At 48.0% G+C, this 18336-nt stretch overlaps 1 protein-coding gene across 4 annotated transcripts in view; it reads right to left on the bottom strand.

Annotated features, from left to right (window-relative positions):
- Window positions 1-2399: 2399 nt before the first annotated feature.
- TRPC7 (transient receptor potential cation channel subfamily C member 7) overlaps window positions 2400-18336 on the bottom strand; it is a 155899-nt gene continuing 139962 nt past the window's right edge. For 3 of the 4 annotated variants that reach the window (XM_037728658.1, XM_037728660.1, XM_037728661.1), the window contains 4 exons: window positions 14486-14707; window positions 13752-13832; window positions 6386-6461; window positions 2857-3720 (listed from right to left, as the gene is read on the bottom strand). In XM_037728658.1, the coding sequence (XP_037584586.1) occupies window positions 3551-3720; window positions 6386-6461; window positions 13752-13832; window positions 14486-14707 (549 nt within the window). In that variant the 3' untranslated portion in view covers window positions 2857-3550. Of the gene's footprint in view, window positions 3721-6385; window positions 6462-13751; window positions 13833-14485; window positions 14708-18336 lie in introns of all 4 variants that reach the window. The other variant, XM_037728659.1, reaches the window with a different exon arrangement.

The raw sequence follows: 18336 nt of genomic DNA, 5'->3' as shown, positions 1-18336 counted from the left end.
TGCTCCTAAGCAAGGGAGGGTGTCAGCCTCCTTGTGAAGGTGTCTGGTCAGAGCTTTTGAGGAGTTGGCCCTGCCTTGGGGAAGCTCCCCTTGCCTGGCTTGTGTGGGCCAACGCTTTGTCTTTGGGCCTTGCTGGGAGGGAAGGAGATAGCCTCTGATGGGCAGAGGCGGCCACTGTGCTTTCTCAAGTGTGTGAGCATGGTCCTTTAGGAACAGCTCAGGGGACTAATTGGGGGCTTCTGCATGGGAAATGTCACTGTGATTTGTCAAGTCCTATTAGTGGCCATTGGAAGGTGACAAGACACTGGAGAACTCACTGCTTAACCACTGGATACCCAGGAAGCCTGGACAGGGGCTGCCACTCCCGCATCAGAGTGTGCCACATTAGGGCAAGTAACTAGGCCTCCTTCCAAGCTGTAACTAGAAGGGAAATGGGTTGAGCTACAGCAGAGGATGGCTTATGTTTCTGCAAACTCACTGAATTTCCCAGGGCCCGATGATGCTGTCTGAAGGAACTTCAGAAAACTGGGGACTAGAAGGGCCCTGCAGTAATTCACAAGTAATTCAGCAAGAGTGGCTACTCTTTGGCCCTGTGCCAGTACTCAGTGGGGAATGGAACAGACCCAACCCCCTCATGGAGCTTCCCTGGAGCAGTGGAGACAGACACTGAATGCGTACATCAGAGTTGTAGACAGAATGATGGCAAGTGTGCAGAGCTGCAGGGGACAAATGGGTGCTTCTGGCAAGATGCACATCTTGGGGAGTGTTTGTGAACTTTCCAGGGAGGACCTGGGCCCTTTCTTCTCCCCATCTGCCCTTGAGCCCCTCTCAGTTTCCATTCCTCACCCTCCTGTTTGGGTTTCTTCAAGAGCTGCTTCCTCAGCCTGGCTTATTCAGCGTGGGCCCAAGAGATGGGGCAAGTGAGGGAGATTGTTAGTGCCTGGAAGATGACTGAGCTCCTTTCCCTGCTCAGGCTGCTGATCTCTGCTGGCCCTCAGTTCCAGACCTCTCCAACAGCTCTCCAACAAAAAGGGGCCCTTTTCTGCCCTTCCTCATGGCCATCTGGCAGCCATGAATTCATTCCTGAACTACCTTTACCTCCTAGACATGGCATTAAAACCCTAATGGATGGTACTAGTTTTCTTTCCCAGTTTTTAATTACTTAGTGAGACTGGTTTTCCTTTATAAGGAGTAGATCTGAGACAGGTTTGATAGGAAAAGGGTGACCCATGGTTTGAAAATGGGATTGCCAACTGCCTTTGGCTGAAGGCTGATAGAGAAATTGTAGAATGCATCTCAGAAATGTTTATTAGCATCCTGATGAAGATAAATGACGGATCTGAAAGGCAGTCTTCCAGAAGTGTTAGCAATTTGTCCCCTGGATGAATCAATTGCTCTTTCTACAAAGCACTTCAGCCTCCCTTTTCAGAATCTGGGCTTAAAAAGAGAGCCCCACTGGATGCATATGGCTCTGTCCCCAGCACTTGGCAAGAGGCTCCGTACATAGCTGCTGAGTAAAGTCATTCATCACTTGTGGGCTTGCAGGAGGCGTCTGGATGGGCGCTTGCGAAAAGCTACAGGTGTTCTCTCCAGAACAGTGTACCATCGCAGGCAAGCACACAGCCTGAAGGGCACCTTAGGATTGGCAAGCTCTCTGAAATCCATCCTTGGTCCTCTATGGGTCCTCCTCCTGGGCCACAGTTTATGTCTATCAAGCGCCCTTGCATGTATGGTATGCCCAGTACCCATCAAATGCTTCTGTTTCTGTCTTGCTTGAATACTAGGTGGTGGTGCAGATTGGGTTGGGAAGGCCCAGGTGTGGAGCCATGTCTCATCTTCTGCTGCCTAACTGGGCTGCTAGGCGCCCAGCAAATGTTGACTTTTTCTTTTTTTCAGCAGTTGGGAAGATGTGGCAAAACAGGACCTATATTCCTTATGGCAGCAGTGAGCTGGGTGGAGTGTCTGCAGCCTGCTTTAGGTAGGGCACAGCTGTGCAGTCTGTCATCATCCCTCACCATCCCCATCAATGCTAGCACTAACTCCACTTCTATTTATCACATCTGATCAGCTGTTTTCTTATAGCAGAGTTAAGTAAAAAAAAATGTCCCTGAAGACAAAGACGTATTGTATATCTTGAAACACAAGCTCCCTCTTTCTATATATATGCATGTATATACATTTACACATACACACATGCATACACATATATATTTATTATATATTTATTTTTCCTCTTCTAGGACGTCTGCAAGTCATGTGAATTTGTAACCATCACCCTCCTGACAGGATTGGTGTAAGGATCCGGTGGACTGATGGGTGCAAAGCCCAGAGCACAGTGCCTGGTACACAGCAAGTGCGCAGTACTTCTGGCCAGCCCTAGGAGTGTGTTTCCTTGGGACCAGAGGGCTCTTCTGGAAGCCAGTGGCATCTTTGCGTACTTGCTCTGAACGAGAATAGTTTGGGACTCAGCGCCCTCTGGTGGCTGCTCTTCCTACTCACACTTAGCCCCTTTGGTGGGGGGACACTTTGAGGCCTCATTCCTGCCCCTCCCCTTCCTTTCACAGGGAAGAAAGCTCTACAATGGGAGAAAACTTTCCACTTCTTCTGCATTTCCTTCACCTCCTTCCTGACCTTAGGTCTGGGCACAGGAGGAGGGGCTTGGAGGTGGAGGCTGGAGCTTCTGGGGATCCTGGCTGCACAACTCTCAGAGGGGTGGGGCCTTCCTTCCCCACCCTACCCCCACCGCACCGGCCCATTCTCCTCCCAGAGCGTCCCTGGGCCAGGGGTTCCCAAGGCTACCTCCAGACAGGGCCAGCGAGTGGGGCGGCCCCGGCAGCGGCAGCGTATCCACAGAAGTTATTATGAGGTAATTTTATTTCTTTCCATTTTAGGTAAAAATAGTAAATACAAGATAATCTTAATAAAGGTAAAAATACATCATTTGGATTTTGTTGTTGTTTGCTAAACAGTGCTACCTACAGTACAGTTTTTGATTTTTAAACTTTTTTTTTTATATAAACAAATATAACTATTTTGCTATTAGGCTATCTGTGTTCTCATCTGGCACTTAAGAATAGATCACAGGCCACCTCCTGGTTCTGTTTGGATGTGTTGAGGGGTGGCAGGGAGGGAGTGAGAAGGGTTTGGTGGGATGAGGTGTTTGTCTTCCCAGGATACAGCCAGAGCTGCAGTCCCATTTGCAGTGGGAGGGCACAGGTGTGCACCCAAGATGGCCTTTTCCTGCTCTGGCCACAGGGACAGGTTTCACTGCGGCTGGACCAAAGGTCTCACATGCGTCGGGGGGGGGGGCTCTTCCTCCCCTCCTCCCATGGTAGCTTTTCTTACCCAACTGCCTATATTCACAGCAGTTCTGGGTCTAGGCAGGCCAGTGGGCTGGAGATGTCAGTCATACTGCAAGAGACTGAGCCAGGAGATCCCCTTTGTGTCCTAGAGGAGTGGGCTAGGGACCCCTCCCCACCAGGGGTGGGGGCCAGGGCATCCAACCTGGCCTTGGAATGCTGGTAGAAGTCACAGATGCCGATATGGGCTGCTAAATGTCTTTGCCCTTGTTCACCCTCAGGTGGTCTTTGTTTAAGTTCTTTCCAAACTTCTCGCTGAGTTGTTGGATCAGGTCTGCCAGCTCACCAGTAGCTTGAGACTTTTCCTCAAGAAGCTCATAGCGCAGGCTAGAGATGTCTTGCTTGATTTCCTTCAGCTCGCCTGCAAGGACAGAGGAGATTTTGCTGAGTCTGAGCAGGTGGAAGCTGAGGGCTTGTCTCATGCGCATGTGGGCATGTGAATCCTTCCGGCGGAATGTCACAAATTATCCCTGGGCCAGCCCACCAGGGATAAAGGTGAGGCAAGGGGAGCTCTGTTTGAACTGAGAACCACCCAGCTCCCCTAGCACTGAAGGACACATCCATCCATAGAAACCACTTCTCCTCCCATTCCAGGAAAACCTTTCCCTTAAGAGTTTGAAAGAGGAGTCAAGATCAGGGCTGTGAATTGTGTCTAGCGCCTGTTTCATAAAATGCTTATTAGGAAGTTTGTTTTGGAGTCATTAAAGGCAGATTTCAAGACTCCGAGCAACAACTCCATTAACTGGGGCACTGATTTTGATGATGCTATGTTTTGTTCTGTCCTTGTTATTTGTAGAGAAGAGAAACTCCCAGGAGCCTGTAGAGAATGGCTGGTCACAGCAGATGCAGCCATGGTAGGCATGGAGCTGACCAGCCTCCCGGGAGTGAGCGGGCCACCTAGCAGTGTCCACTCAGCCCATGCAAGCAGCAGCACCACCTCACTGACAGGAGCTGTGACAGTGCCTGCTGCCTCCTCCTTCCACAATGAGGGACCACCTAGCAGGCAGGGACTTTCACTTTTATTTCCACAGCAGACCTTGCGGTTAGAAGTCTAGGCTGTGGGAATCTTCTTATTAACCACAAACTGGTTTCAAAAGGATCCTTCCTAATACTGTAGATACTGCACTTGGCTCATGTGGGAGTCCACTGTCTGTGGAAACATTACTTATCTATTTTTCAGGTGTGCTCTACATACATAAAAGGCAGAGATCTTAAAGGTACAGTCTGATCTATTTTGACAAATGGCTACACCCCCTATTTTTTTTTTTTTTTTTTTGAGACAGAGTCTCTCTCTGTCACCCAGGCTGGAGGACAATGGTGCGATCTTGGCTCACTGCAGCCTCTGCCTCCCAGGTTCAAACCATTCTCCTGCCTTAACCTCCCAAGTAGCTGGGATGATAGGTGCCCACCACTGCGCCTGGCTCATTTTTAGAAAAGATGGGGTTTCTCTATGTTGGCCAGGCTGGTTTCACACTCCTGACCTCAGGTGATCCGCCCGCCTCAGCCTCCCAAAATGCTGGGATTATAGGCGTGAGCCACTACGCCCAGCTGAGTTCCAGGTTTTTGACTAAGTCTAACAGTTACTTCCTTGCACCAAATAGCCTCTTCCTTAGTTTCCAGTTTGACATTATAGCTGGACAGCAATCACTTTAGTATGAATCCGAATAAATGATTACATTTGTTTAGAGAGCTTAGTCATCTCCGGCCAGAGTCTAGGAACAATGTACCTGTGATTTACGTTGCAATATTTCTCTCTAAAAGTAAATAGTTCCCCCCATTTTTATCAGGTGCTTCACTGAGCCCCTGTTTCATGGTGTAATTTAAGTAGCATGACACCTGGGTACCCCCAACTTCTATGATGAATGATGTTCACATAAATCAGTTACACACTGCTTGAGTGTGTAGGACAGGGGCTGGCTGGCATGATACATAGCCATTGTGTGTTTGAGACCTACAAGTAGGTAGGTAGGCTGCTGTCAGCCTCTAAACCATGTCATCCCAGGGACAGTTCAGTCACTGAGGTTCGAGCTGCATGCCGGGTACCCCAGGATGAAGCGGAGGATCACCCAATGACCAGGCTTTTCCTGTACTGCCCTTGGCCCAAACAAGGAGAACAGAAACTTCATTCACGGATGAGGCTATTTCTAAGTAGCAAATATTTATCACAGGCGTCTCATTAGTAACCTGGTATAAAGTAATTTGCTTTTCATTTAAGAGTAACTGCTTACAATCCAAACAGTGAAAATAATATAGTTGGTAAACCTCAGTGTGCATCAGAGACCCTTGGTGCAGTTTTCCAAAAGCAGATCCCCAGGCCCCACTTCCGAGATGCTGATTCATTAGGTCTGGGTGGGGTCTGGGATCTGTAGTTTTAACAGCTAGTTCTGAGGAGGGGAACACTTTGAGAAACCTACTGCTGGCAGTTAGATGCTGAGAACCTTGAACTGAGGCAGGACAGGGGCAGTGAGAAGCAAGCGGCGGCAGACCCTGAAGGCAGTGGGCGCCTGCTCACTGTATATGCACCACGGAATGAAGTACAGCATTGGAATTCTGAACCATCCTGCACTTGAGGCACGAGGTTGGCTCCCTTAACAGAGGGAGATTATTCTGGATAATCCCGGTGGCACCAATTCAATCACATGAGTCCTTAAAAGTGGAGGAGGAAGGAGAGGAGTGCGTCAGAGATGGGACGATGGAAGATGAGGCAGGGCAGGTGGCAGCGTGAGGGTATCTGATGCCTGCTGCCAGCTCTGAGGCGAGGGGCTGTATGCACAGATCAAGTGCTGGAGCTCAGGGCAGCCCAGCTGTGGCCAGCAAGGAAACGGGACAGGCCTGCAGCCCCGTGCAAATGCACTCTGCCAACAACTGAATGAGCAAGGAGACTGAGCCTCCCTGGAGCCTCTGGAAAGGAGCCCAGTGCCCAGACAACACTGTGGCCTCAGCCCTGTGAGACCCACGTCCAACTTCTGACCTGCAGAACCCGTGTTTTTTTAGGTCACCACAAGGGTGGAAATCCAGTCACTCACCTTCATTGACTTCGTCATTTTCTCTGTCCACCTGGGCTTTCAGGACATATCTTTTTATGAGCCGTTTCATGATTTTCTGAAATGCCAAGCAGGGAAGGGATCAGACAGGCCTGGCCTAGCATAGTGGCAGCCTGTGCCGTGTAGCAGGACCCCTCCCTCCTTTGAAGTGCTTCAGCAGCCGCGGCGACCCTGCTACGCCTGGCGCCCCACTCTGGTGGGGTGCCGTGCACAGTGTGGGGACCTGGCCAGTCTCTGTGTAGCCAGGATGCAATGCCCACCTGACCCCAGGATGTCCTAACAGGATACTTCTCAAAAGCTGAGCCAAGCAGAGAGGGGGTGGGGGCAGCGGGGCAGGGCGTGGCGGGGATCCTGGATCCACGGCTCTGCTCCAGGGGCCTTGGCCTGGCTGTGCCCTGCTCGGTCATGTCATCTTTCCTGGACCTCAGTTCTGTTTCAAGGACGGAGGGCTGGGGAAGACTCAGCAGGCCTGCCTGAGTGGAACTGCCTCCCTCGGAGGTCAGAGTGAGTAGTGTGTCCTTCATGAGGGCAGATCCGGTGGGTACAGAAGTCAGGACCAGGCTTGGAGGACAAGTCCACCATACCTTGGAAAATTCCTACCAGGAGCAGAAGCAGAAACAGCTGAGCCTCTGGGGTTTTACAGAGATGCCACTTCCCACAGGCCTGACACTGCGCTGCTGGAGTCACACTGGAGAAGGATTTGGCCCTCAAGTCCTGTTTATTATGCAGATACTGAATTTGTTAAGCAGGTGAGGCATGAATAAACACTTAAGAGACACCAAGAATAGAGCCAAGTGTAGGAAAGACTGCAGGAGGTGAACTTTGGATTTTGCCAGCTAGTTGGTCCAGGGTTCCTGTGAAATGACAGGATTTAAAAATACTCGGGTAGCCGAGACTTGTGAATCTTCCAAGAGATGAGCAGTGTGGAAGAGAGGAAGGGATTTCCCAGCTCCTTGGTCCCCCCTTCCTGTGGCCTTCTCGCTGCTCACTCCTGAGGACCAAGAGGATAGAGGCAGCATTTTCTAGTTTGAAGAGACCTGTAGGGACCTGATTCTGTTCCTGGCTTTGCTATATAGGCTGAGGAAAAGCATCTTGCAAATAAGTAAATGAACTGGGTGCAAAGAGCTGGAGGATTTACTCGTTACCACCAATTTATGGTTCTTTCCATCTCTTTAACCGTGAACAGCTTGCTACAGAGATGCTTCCTGGCCTGTGATTTCCAGCTTCACTTGAACCCAAAAAGGCTCTTTAGGATAACACCAGGCTTAGCTCATTCAGGCTAGCGCTGCCCCTTCTCAGCCCTTGGGCTCATGAGCCAACTAGCTCTGTGCTTTGAGTCGTGATCTGATTTCAGGCTGAACAGTTAATTGGCAAGTTACCTCCCTGCTGCTCCTTGTCAGAGTAAGCCTGGGTCTTATCCCACTAGTGGTTAAACTCTCAGTGCTGAATTTCTCATGGACATAGTCTAGTCAATAAAGCAAGTTATCTACGTTATAAAAATATGTCCCTTTTGAGCCAGGTGCGGTGGCTTATGCCTGTAATGCCAGCACTTTGGGAGGCTGAGGTGGGCAGATTACATGAGGTCAGGAGTTCAAGACCAGCCTGGACAACATGGCGAAACCCCATCTCTACTAAAATACAAAAATCAGCCAGGTGTGGTGGCGTGTGCCTGTAAACTCAGCTACTTGGGAGGCTGAGGCAGGAGAATTACTTGAACCTGGGAGGTGGAGGTGACAGTGAGCTGAAATTATGCCACTGCTCTCCAGCCTGGATGACACAACAAGAAACTATCTCACAAAAAACATCTGTATCTGTATCTCTATATCTATGTAATATATATAGATATCCCTTTCCATGAGACTCAGTAATGCTGTTTTCACTTTGAGTTGGAAAAACAAAACAAGACAAAAACTTTGTCCTAAACTAGTTCTCAGGAAAAAGAAAATGTAACAAAACAAGACACCTAGGTATCTGTCATTCTTACTGAATAAGAAATTCAGAAGTGTTCTTCCACTGCAAGCTTTCAAGCTGACACAAGTTAAAAAGACCTAGTTAAATTGGTTAACTTTCCAAGGCAAACCTCAGGAATTAAGGGCTTTTCAGTTTCTGGATCCATCGATTAAAGAACTTTACTGTTTCTCATGTAAAATGATAAGCCAGAGATGGGCAGTCAAGTGGCGTTGAGGAAAATCCTTTCGTAGGTGTAGCCGGAATTACAGCCCTTCCGGTGTGGTGTGCACTCTGTGTGTTTAAGAACGTTCCGTAGCATATATTTACTAGTAATAGAAAATGTGCCCCTCAGACTCCAGTTGGCTGGGATAGGTGATATCCTCCTCACAGCCTTGTTTGGTGCAGAGGAACCCCTCGGGAGGAAGGGCGAAAGGATGAAGAAGAAGCAAAGAAGCAAATGCACTGAGTGCTTCCATAGACCAGGATCATGCCAGCCTCTCACAAAAGTGATCTCACTGACTCCTCCAAGAAACTCAGTGAGATGAGAGTTGTCATCTCCATTTACAGATGAGGATGCTGAGGCTCAGAGACTGATGTGACTTCTCCAACGTCACACAGCTGGAAAGTGGCAGATCTGAGATTTAACCAGCATGGAAACCAAAGCTGGGGCTTCATCTGAGCATCAAAGTAAAGGCTCAAGATGGTTTAGGGAATGAGATGTGGGAAACTGGCTCCCATTAGTCAAAGAGCGTTTGGACCGTGTCTGAGTACTGAGTCTTTTTATGCAAGGGGACAACCTGAGCCAAAGTTTCTGTAGACCTAGGGCTCAGAGGGTAGAAAAGCAAAGGTTTACTTTGGAGCCCTCAGCATGCATTAGGATTATAAAGCTTCCTGTGGAAGCAGAATCAGATGAGCACTGCAGATGTGCAGGGACACTTTGGCCTTCCTCCTCACCTCCAGGGCACTTACAAGAGTGACAGGGACCTTCAGGGAGAGCAGTGTGACCACCTGCCAGTTCTTAAAGACTTCATGTCCTGCTGGACACAGTGGCTCATGCCGGTAATCCCAGCACTTTGGGATTTGAAGGCTGAGACAGGTGGATCACTTGAGGCCAGAAGTTGGAGACCAGCCTGGGTAACATGGCGAAACCCCATCTCTACTAAAAATACAAAAATTAGCTGAGTGTGGTGATGCACGCCTGTAGTCCCAGCTACTTGGGAGGCTGAGGCAGGATAATTGCTTGAACCTGGGAGGCAGAAGTTGCAGTGAGTTGAGATCGTGCCACTGCACTGCAGTCTGGGTGACAGAGCGAGACTCTGTTTCAAAAACCAAAAAAACTTCATGTCCTCATAGGGACCTGACTTCCCTTCTGTATTTGCATGCTAGACAACTTGGTATCTGCAAAAGCCAGTTTTGCCACCAGAAAGTCTGAAGTGGTTGGAGAAAGTTCTATTTGGCATGGATAGTACAAAGAATATCTATTTCTATTCTATTTCATTAAAATGGTAAAATTGCAATTACATTTGCTCCAACCTAATAGAAAAGATGGACATAGAAAGCCTTCCTTCTTTCACTATACGGGGGAAATGTGTGTATGTTGTGATGAGTTTGAGATACCTCTTTGCTATCTTCCATAGAGTTCTTTCTCTTCATGGAAATAATAAGCTTTCTCCAAGTTACTATGTCCCTGGTAGTGGCAACTCTCCCTGCCCTGCCCGCATGCATTAGCAAGTACTGGAAATGAGTGTATTTAGTGCACCCACTCAGGCAAAGAATACTCAAGTGGATGAAGACGAGATACACAATGGATAAGAGTAGTTGTCACACAGAACCCTACATCCGGAGAGGAAGGCACACAGTTCCCACAGTCCAGACTATGAGGGGCCAGATGGCCTCTGGCTGCTGGTGGTAAAGGGGAACATATGACATCTTTCTATGGGAGACACAACTCTCCCTGTACAGCCAGGGCAGCTGAGGACATAGACAAAGAAGAGAACACATACTGTACACTGGCGATGGCCAATGAGGTAGGATCCAGAGGGAAGCAATATGCTCACCTAGGAAAACAGAAATTGAGGAACATTTGGAAGAGAGTGTACCAAATGGATCACAGGACAAGTCATACGTTAAACAGGTTTATCAGACACAAGAATAGAAGAAATAGGCACCGGCAAGTTGTCCATCCTCTTTGATGTCTTCAGTAAAGCCCATTTAGAAGATGAAAAAGACAACTCCCCACTGGGTTTTGCGGAGCAGATTGCAGCATAAAGATTGGAGTGTATTTGAGTGATGGATGTGCCTGGATTCTATGGTTTATTCGGGATATGGCTTGTTTGCTTTGACCATGAAGAAATGTGCCTCTGAGAGAGAGTATATGGATGTGTATCCTTCCTACCCCAGCAAACGGACAAGCTGGATCTTGGAACAGATCACAGGGAGCTTGGAGAGGGGGCATACTTTGGTCATCTCACCGGTATCATAGTTTTGTTTCATTGTTTGGTCTCAGGTCTGCAGAGCCCAAACTGGTGCAGAGCCCAAACTGGAAAACACATTACAAAAAATCGTTTTGTAAAAAATAATTCAGACGACCTGGAGCCTAAGGAAAGAAAAACACAGAAAGCCTCTGAAGTCTGAAGGAGCTGTCTTCCCTTGCAACAAAGACCTCACAAAAGCAGAAGGATTGACAAACAGCTGAGTAAACACCTGAAACTCTAACAGTCGAGAAATCTAACGAAGAGAAAAAAAGGCTGCACGTTTGATAACTAAATGTGTGTGAACGATGCTGCTTTTATCTTCTTGGGAACACTAAGTGATTTCTCAGAACCACAACACGTGAGAGGCTGACAGAACATGTGCTCAGTGAGAGCAGCTCTGCCTAGGGCCTGGTTTCTAAGAAGGAGGGGGTGAATTGGGCTGCTCATGTTCTCTGCACTTGGGAAGCTGCTGTGGGTGGAAAGCAATGCTACTTGAAAGGTCACTGGTAGGCCCAAGAAAAGAGAGGAGCCACCGTCTGAACCCCACTCAAATTGTCCTTGCTGCTGGTGATAGCAAAAGTACCCCAGTGCCGCCTTCTGCTCCTTGCCTCCTTCCAAGCCCTCACTGTGGGCTTGGAAGGCTCAGATAGGTCTCTTTCTGGTGACTGTCAAACACAGGCAAGACAGGCTCTGAGGAAGGTGCTGGTGGAACACTATGAAGATACATAACAGGCAGGTGTCCAGGCAGTATGATGTGGTGAGACTGGGGGGTCTTCTGAGTCAGAGATCTCAGTTCAGTCACTTGTGTGGCCTTGGCCACTGAGCCTCAGTTTCCTCATCTGCGAAATGGGGTTGAAGACAGTGCCCATCTCCAAGGAATATGGGAGATGACACCTGAGCTAGTGTCCAGCCTCCATCCAGCTGTCTTTTAGTGACTTCCCAGGGTTTCTTCTATTGTGAGCAGATCATGACTCAGGACGATACCACACAGCCTAGCAGGGTAGAGCCAGGAGCCCATGTGCAAAGACTGCTTCCCCTCAGCCCCTTTCCTCTGATGCCTACTGGCTCAGTTTTTCTTTCTTCTTTTCTGTGACAGCTATTTGAATAAGTAGCCTCAGGCTTTCTCTGTGGAGTCACAAATTACAAGATGAGCAAAGCTTTCCAAGGTCATCAGTCGCCTGAAGCTGTAGACGACCAGTCTTTGTAATCACAGCAGGAAGCTCCTGGGGAGATTCAAGGCAGCAGGAACTCAACCATTGAGGATGGAAGATAGAGATGGGACTGCTGTGAGCTTGCTTTTGGAAATGGTGTCCTTCAGAAAGGATTCATTCTGGGATGGGACATTCACAAGAACTGATCTTCCTTTATCTCAAGATCTGATTCGGCTTAAAACCTAGGAGAGATTTGGCCCTAACCCATTGGGTATCTATCTTTTCTGTGACACAAATAATCTACACTTTTTGAAGAGCTGAGAAATAGAAATCCTTCCATTGACCAAAGGATTTGGTCTGTAAAGTAGCTCAAAGCAGATCAAACTAGTGAGTCCCAATTTTGTGCACGATTAAACACAAGATTTGCCCATTGCCAATTTTTTGCCTGTCATCTGACAGAACTATAAGCTCTTTGAGGGATGAGCCATTTCTTAATTGTGCAATTAGATCCTCCTAACTGCAGAGCTGGCTTCCGAAATATGGTTGGAGAGATTCAATTAGAGACCTGCATCTAAAAGATCTAAGTCTGTAATTGCTCCCTGTGGGAAGGTGGCACCAGGGGCACATCACCTCCACCCCAGAGGAATGCTCAGAACAGCTTAAAATTTACATCTGGTAAGAAATGATCAGCCTGGGTGAAGCTGCTGATCATCAAGAAGTAGAAGACAGGAAAGGAGTGGCTTGAACTTTTTTAATTGATCATCTGTAGCTATCGTTTATCACTGGCATGTGGGCTGATTCAAACGGGTACAGAGATCTGGCATTCATTTCCAAAAGCAATGCAAGGATTGCAAGCACAAAAGACCTTTTTCTAATTTTTATGACAATAGATTTGGCAGGCTTGCAGTCCAAGTCTGAAGACACCTATATCTACTTGACTGTTTAAGACGGACACCTGGGGCCATGCTGGGTGCAGCTAGCCCTCCCTGTAAGTGCCCAGCAGCTATACATCCAGAAAGTGCATTGAATCTGTCTGTTTTTCTCCATCACCCTACTCACACCTCAATCCAAGCAGCCATGCCTTGTACTTGAACGACGTCACATCCTCCTCACAGGTCTCCCTGCTTTTACTCTTATTCCCCACCGGCCTCCTCTCATTATAGCAGTTAGGTGGTTTTCTTAAAGCACAAAGACAATTTCATCATCTCCCCTCCTCTGCAAAGATACCCTCTCCCCTAGTCTTCTTGGAGAAATCCACATCCTGACAGTGGTCTGGCCCTCTGACCTCACCTTCCTCCACTCTCTGCTTCCACAGGGCCTGGACCTGCCACTTTCTCTTCCTCTGCCTGGAAGGCCACACATGGCTGCCTCCTGTATCCGAGTAGTCTTGGCTGACTGTTCTGTCCTTGAAGATGTCCTCTCTGAAAACCATATCTGAGCAGGAGCTCCCTATTTGTCTCCGTTTTCGAATCCTCCTGTTTTCTTCTTGCCACTGTTATCAGTTTGAGGACATACATTTATCTGTGTGTTTACCTGTTCATTGTCCATTGTCACTAGACTGGAGGTACCACTGAGGTAGAAACCACATCTGTATCTGTATCCCCAGGAAGCAGCACAGTGACTGACATATAGTAAGCACTCAATAAATATTTGTGCAACAAAGGAAGAAATGAAGCTGTATCCTCAAGGGATGACACAGCCATGGGACTAAGTCTGTGTCTTAGTGGAGTCCACTTCTGCCCATGCTTGGATGTTTGGGAAAGGGGTGGTTACCTGGTATCTGGTGGGCTTGCTGAAAGTGTTATTTGCTGTCAGATTTTCAGAATTTCTCATGCCAGCCTGGTAGCGAGTCTTCTGGGGGAGAAAGAACACACACACACAAAACATACATACATCCCTACATATCTCCTAGGCCTTGAACAGTATCCACATACGGGGCTGTCTCAGTAAGGCAGCTTCTGAAAGCTGATCTACCTGCTGCTGCTTGGCTTCCTAAAACATTGTTCCTAGGACCTTTGGCTCTGCAGGATGTTAATAAGGGTTACAGAATGTTGTTTAGTCAACTTGGGTGGAAAGCACTGAGTTAAGGTTAGATGGATGTCTTTCCTTCAGGGTTCCCTAGATGTTTTAACACGCTAGTAAACATTGAGAATCCCCAGGAGAGGCAGACAGTGGGAAGGGAGCCTTCTTCTCAGAGATCATTTTCCAGTTGCTTTCTGAGAAAAGCTGGTCCAAGTCCACTAAGAAGTTCCCTTCACTGGGGTCATGGCTCAGCCAGGCAGCTTGCTAAGTTTCCAGTAGGGCACCTCTCCAAGGGGTTGCAAGGAGAAAGGGAGGTATCACAGTAGCCTCTGCTGGCATTTGGGCTTTCAGATGTGTCTGGGTAGACTCTACAGAGTACCGGCCCTCCTTGCATGGGGTGGGGACAGCCATCTGGCTCAAACACACTCAACTCCCCCGCCCCTTCCTGTTGCCTTCTCCAACCCCATAAACCACATGCCACCTACCTTGAATTTGGAATTCAGCATGCCCATTTCAAGGTCATTTTCACAGCTTTTGGCCTTAGATTTGCAGAGTTTTATGAGGCACATCTTGATTCTCATTATGAGATAATAAAATGATTTAGGACTTGGCACTAGATTAAAAGGAGCAGGTAGAGTTCTTCCTTCATCAAAGTAAGACAGCCAGAGTTTTGCTCGGGCAAATTTCCATTCCACATCTGCATCCTCCTGTGGAACAAGGGAGACAACAACACACCCTCGAAGGCCACGATTTAACCACGAAGCCCTTCCACCCTGAGGAGCGGAGACACAGCCTGCACATTCGGAGAGCAGACTTCTAAGCAGAACTCAGTGCGGTTTTTTTACAGATGGCACAGGGAAGGGGAAATTACTCTCGCTGCAACCATGCATGATGGTCACTCTTTCCGCCTAGCTCCTTCGGACTCGGCTGAAAAGCCTCGATCAGTTCATACTGACTGCCCCTATCCTTCACTGGGTATTCTCCCCAATATTCTCCACTTGCAGCTAACCAAAGAACGTTTCACTGCCACTTCATCTTGTTATTCATTAATTTTTATAGCTCTGCTAGCTGATGCACCAGCCACCACAGCACTATTATATTTGTTAATCTCTAAAGAAGTGCTGCTCACTAGAAATATATTGTGAGCCAAAAAGATGAACCACGTAGACAAGTTTTGATTTTCTACTAGCCCCATTCTAAAAAGTAAAATTGAACAGATGAAATAAATTTCAGTAATATATTTAATGCAGCAGATCAAAAATATCATTTCAACATGTAAGCATTATAAAACAATATTAAGCTAGCTCACTGTATTGTTTCCATACTAAGTATTCAAACTCCATTGTGAATTTTATCCTTACAGCACATCTGTTTGGGCCAGCCACATTTTAAGTGCTTGATTGGCATATGCGGTTAATGGCTACCACATTGAACAACACAGTGAATTTATTAGACCGTGTATTTCTTATTGCTCAGAATGCTGCCAGGGAGGATGTTTATAGATCTAGCATATGTAATTCAAGGGGAGCAAAGCCTGAGTGTAGATTATAGGAGGTAATATGGCTGTGTTCTCTTTGGGGGTAGTGGGGTTAGACTTAAATCCAGGTTCTATTCCTTCTGACCTTGTATCTATGCCAGAATGCTGAGTGGGCCCCTGAGCGTAGCAGGTATATTTTATCTAGACAGGTTCCTTGGACCTCTGTCCTAGGAGGACAGTTGGAGACCAGGAAAGAGGCATGGGGTTTGTAATCAGACGGACCTGAACTCAAAAGCCGTTATTAGCTGTGTAACTTTAGGTGAGGTTCTTGAGCTTATGGAGATAAAACTGCTTCCCTCACATAGCCTTGAGGTCGGTAGTGCATGTGTGCTCCCTGAGCAGTGGGTTCCTCTTTCCACAGGCAGAGGCTACACTCTGAGGAGCTGTGAACCCAGCAAGGGCCCAGGAGAGGCTGCTGGGATGTACCACAAGAGTACAGGGTTATAACCAGTAGGCTTGACCACTTGGCTTTTGTTGAGGATCAACACTGGGCCTGGTCTACTTGGGGACATCCTATAAGGATCTTTTAGATTGGAAGCTTTATGAGGGCAGGGCTCACTCCTGGTCTCGCTGTACAAGAGAGGTGTAACGTAGACACCTGACCTGAAAGGAAGTGTGGATAGTGCAAAGTGCACTGGTTCTGCAGTCTGCATGGGTTTAAATCCTGGCTCTGCTCCTTACTAGCTATGCAACCATGGCAGGTGACTGACCACTCTGGGCCTCAGTTTCCTCATCTGTAACAAGAGCATAATAATACCTATTAAACAGACAGTGAGAATTAAAGGAGTTAATGCATAGATGACATTGAACAGTGCCAGACACTTAGTAAGCCCTCAATGAATGTTGTTTTCACCTCCATAGCCTAGCATAGGCCTAGCAGTCAACCTTCAGCCACCTAGCAAACATTGATGGAGCACCTATTATGCACCTGGCATGTGTTAGGGAGGCCCTGGGCATGATGATCCATGCCTGGGTGGAACACACAGTCTGGCCAGTGATGTATGTTCAACAGCTAGTCAATTAGTCTTTTACCTGTTGTTGTACCCAGAGCTGGAGGAGGGTCTAGGTGCTGAGGCCACTGACCCAGTCTGGGGGTCAGGGAAGGCTGGCTGGTGTTTGGCCTCAGATCTGAGGAGTGAGCAGTTCTCAACAAGGTCAAGAGTGGGTGGGATGGGCGGTAAAGAATTCGTAAGAGTTAACTTGTGGAAGAGGCAGTGAGAAGTGTAAATAACTCTTGAGGATGCTGGCAGTAAGGAGCAAGGGAGAAAGAGGTTGGGAGCTGGAAAGTAAGATAGAGGGAGGAATTTTTATAGTTACTTGTTTTTTTTTTTTTTTTTTTTTTGGATCAAGAGACTTATTTAAATGCTGACAGGAAGGATTAGGTAGCAAGGGGAGGGGTGAAGACGCGGGCGGGCAGGGTGCCGTGCAGTGGTGGCTGCTGGGGAGGCGGGATGAGCAGAGTGGCGCAGGGCAGAGCTGTCTGCTGCTGGAGAAGCCTGTGCTGCCTGCAGAGGCAGTGGGGGTGGGGTGGGGGTGTGGGGGGGTTAAATGGGGAGAGGCAGGCACAGGTGAGTTGTGAATTTGGACAGCAAGGGCTCAAGATCTACTGATCCAATAAATCAGTGTTCTCATGGACTGGTTTACAAATATTTGCATCATCAGAACTACGTGTGATATGAACGCCTGGCATTTTCCAGTGGTACCTACCATGGTCCAGTGAGACAGGTGGGAACATGTGCCTGCACCTGCCCCAGAAGTCCAGAGCCCAGAGGGGAGGTGTGGGGCTGTAATATATTCTCTACATGTCGGGGCCCCTTTCCGTGGTGGGATTACTTGAAATCATATGCTGTGGGCTTGCCTGCTCCTGCCCTCAGCTAGTGGTTATCCCTCACAGCCAACTGCAAGGCTTCCCATGTTACTGGCATTTCAACCAAAGCGTTACATGCCTGTTAGGATATGGCAAGCTGCCAGGGGGCGTGGTGCAGAGACCTACAGCTTTTCTAGGCACCATGTGGTTTTCTCCTACACATGGGGAAACTGAGGCCCAGAAGGCCAGGAAGGACTAGTGGACAACAGCTCATTATCCATGCTGGTGATTAAGTATGCAAAATGCTTTAAAAATATATGTGTTGTTTGTCCATCCACGATGTGCTGTATTTTCCTGGAGGGCAGCAGCTGAGGCTTCACGGCCAGGCTCACCTCTTCCTCTCACCTCTTGCCTTTTCATCTCCCTCAATCTACTCTCTTGAGGTGCTGAGCATACCACACTGCTCCACCCCTCCCTGCCTTGGCACATGTGCTTTCTACTGTGTAGAATACTCGGTATAGAAAACTAACATAGAAGGTGACTGTATTTGCAGATGGAGCCTTTAAAGGCTGACTGAGGTCAAATGAAGTCATGAGGGTGGGGCCCGATCTTGTTGGACTGATGGCAAGGCTGTATGAGGACACGGCAAGAAGATGGATATCTGCAAGCCAGGCAGAGAGGCTCAGAAGAAGCTGACCCAGCTTGGATTGGCTTCTTGGATAATCTTGGATTTGTGGCCTCTAGAACTGTGAGGGGAGAAATTTCGGAGGTTTAAGCCACACAGTCTGTGGTATTTTTTAGGAAAGCCCTAGCAAGCTAATACACAGGGATCTTTGCTTTTTTCTACAAAAGAAGCACATAAACAATTGTTTCTTATAATTTAAGGACAGAGGTGCTCCAGGAAATGTGAAAGTCCTATTTCAGATCTTCTATCTCCTTTCACTCCCTATGGGTCAAGAGCACTGTAGCCTCCTTGGAGTTCCTTTCTTTTC

Source organism: Cebus imitator, unplaced genomic scaffold (genome assembly GCF_001604975.1).
Source record: "Cebus imitator isolate Cc_AM_T3 unplaced genomic scaffold, Cebus_imitator-1.0 Scaffold274, whole genome shotgun sequence".
Classification (NCBI taxonomy): Eukaryota; Metazoa; Chordata; class Mammalia; order Primates; family Cebidae; genus Cebus; species Cebus imitator.
The sequence above is the reverse complement of the archived record's forward strand: the minus strand, read 5'-3'. Positions and strand labels throughout refer to the sequence as shown.